The following is a 2672-nucleotide window of genomic DNA, read 5'->3' as shown; positions in this document are numbered from 1 at the left end:
CTAAAGCAGAAAAAAAGCAATCTTGGTCACACATTGTTTAAACACTTGGCTGTGAACAGAAAGTTTGAACAATGAGCTGTTCCATGGGATGGTGATATGATACCAGAGAGATGACAGCCTAAGGCATTTGTACTCTGTCACATGGTCTTGCTCTAGGTCAAAATCTACTCAAAGAGATTTGACAGAAGAGGTCTTTGAGCCACTGAACAGTAGGGAGGGTGCTTTATGTCTAAAGTAGCAAATTTGGATTCAGTCCTTCTAATTGTGAAGCTGCTTACACATGGCATAAAATGAGAATTAACTAGTGCTAGAAACATTCTCCGGCCATACGTATTTCCTATATTGTGCTGAGTTAACATACGTTTAATAGCCTAAACAACCACATTGTGATTGTACATTAATACTACTAAATGTAAAACTATGCTCTCAAATGCATGTCAAGAAAATCTCGATTTCCAGTAGCATTGCTGTTTTCTTCCTGGGGAACTTCAGGTGCCACGGTTTCCCATGGGCCTCGTGACTGGTCATTCACTGGTTTCTCAGCTAGGTCTCAGCTATGAAGAGTGAGCTGAATAGGAACTTTTCAGCATTGACGGAGTTTGTTCTTCTGGGATTCAGGACATCTCCAGAAATCCAGACGCTTTTGTTTTTACTGTTCTTGCTTATCTACATGGTCACTGTGGTGGGAAATGTCAGCATGATCATTGTGATCACTCTGGACTCCAAACTGCATATGCCGATGTATTTCTTCCTCAGAAATTTATCCTATTTAGACCTGTGTTACTCCACAGTCATTGCTCCCAAAACTCTGGCCAATTTCTTGTCCAAGGACAAGAGGATTTCTTACAATGGCTGCGCAACACAATTCTTTTTCTTTGCTCTCTTTGTCGGGACTGAGGGCTTTCTTCTGGCTGTGATGGCTTATGACCGCTTCTCGGCCATTTGTTCACCTTTCCTGTACACCGTACGCATGTCTCAGCAGGCTTGTGTTCGTCTGGTGGCCGGCTCCTACATCTGTGGAGGCATCAATTCAATGATTCAAACGGGTTTCACCTTCAGTTTGCGTTTCTGTGGTGAAAACAGGCTGGATCACTTTTTTTGTGACGTCCCCGCACTAATCAAGATCTCATGTGTGGACACCTTTGTGAACGAAATTGTGCTCTTTATTCTCTCTGCTTCTATTATCGTTGCTACCACAATGATCATTCTGGTTTCCTATGCTTACATCCTCTCCACTGTCCTGAAGATCCCTTCCACCCACGGCAGAAGGAAGACCTTCTCCACGTGTACCTCTCACATCACCGTGGTGAGTTTATTCTATGGGACGGTGTTCTTCATGTATGCCCAACCTGGAGCTATCTCCTCCCCGGAGAAAAGCAAGATTGTAGCAGTGTTCTACACTCTTATCATTCCTATGCTAAACCCTCTGATTTACAGTCTAAGAAACAGAGAGGTGAAAAATGCTGTGAGAAGGATATTGTTCAGAAAAATATTTTTTAATTGACCTCCGACTATCTACTAAATAAATTAATATGCAAAAAACAATATTTTAAATAACTTGTTATGAACAAGTTTCAACTAAAGGCACCTAAACATTATGGAGATTCAAGTTTATGTCTTGTTGTCATCGATGCATCATTTTAAATACAAATAAAAATGGAAACAGGTTTTTCATATTCCTACATATGTGATGTGGTGCCTTTTGTTTTTGTTTTGTTCTTGTTTGGTTTTGCCTGAGTGTATTCAAAATTGCAACCTGAAGATATAGCAATACTAAATGAAAGCATCAGTACACATCATGCTTATTAATGCAATGTATTGGATGTTTAATAATAAATGCTTCAAAATATTTTCAGTGCTACTTATGATTATAAGTCTCAGTTCATATATCCATAGATCATTGTTACAACGTATTAACTAAAATCTCTTTGGTGCAATCTATTTAGTTATAATTTTTAGTTGAGGGGAAGGTAATATCATTTTGTTAATATGTAATTGATTAAAGATATTTTTTGCTATTAGCAAATGGAATTCTATAACAGATTAAGGTAGGAAGAGGTAATCATTATGACTAGGTTATGGTTACCCCAGCTGGGCATAGTAGTTTAATATTTTTAAAAAGCATAGCATCACCTTTAGCACATCAACTAATTAAAATACAAAAGTAAACATTGCTGTATTAAGAGAGAGAAAGTATTTTCTAGCATTAAACAGTAAATTTAGGAAAAAAGTAAATTACTTTAACTTGGAAACTTTATCTATGTAAATGGAAGGAACAAACAACATTCCAAATGAAAATAATTGTAGTCCTTTTCAAAATGTCATTTGTTATAAATGAAATCAGCATTTTATTAAAAGTCTAGGCAATGCAATATGATAGTAGATTGAAATTCAAGGGCAAAGAAATAAAAAGGAAGAAGTATCTTTTTTACAAATAAAACCTAAAAATGTTTTGGAAGGTATATGGATTAATGTACAAAAAGCAGTTTCATTTCTTTATTACAGTACACAGAAATATTTAATTATAAAAATAATACCATTGACATGTACATCTGAGATTATCAAGGAACTAGGAGTAATTTTAATTGAGGATATATAATACATTTATGTAGAGATTTATAAAAAATTTTAGATCATGCAATTGGGAAATAATATTAACAAACATGAAGAGC

At 35.9% G+C, this 2672-nt stretch overlaps 1 protein-coding gene across 1 annotated transcript; it reads left to right on the top strand.

The window, feature by feature from the left end:
• The first annotated feature begins 556 nt into the window (after positions 1 to 556).
• LOC142450982 (olfactory receptor OR9H1-like) lies at positions 557 to 1504 on the top strand. Its single transcript, XM_075552914.1, has one exon. The coding sequence runs from the start codon at positions 557 to 559 to the stop codon at positions 1502 to 1504; it is 948 nt and encodes a 315-aa protein (XP_075409029.1).
• The last annotated feature ends 1168 nt before the right edge of the window (positions 1505 to 2672 follow it).

Source organism: Tenrec ecaudatus, chromosome 6 (genome assembly GCF_050624435.1).
Source record: "Tenrec ecaudatus isolate mTenEca1 chromosome 6, mTenEca1.hap1, whole genome shotgun sequence".
Taxonomy (NCBI): domain Eukaryota; kingdom Metazoa; phylum Chordata; class Mammalia; order Afrosoricida; family Tenrecidae; genus Tenrec; species Tenrec ecaudatus.
This window is presented reverse-complemented; position numbering and strand designations above follow the sequence as displayed.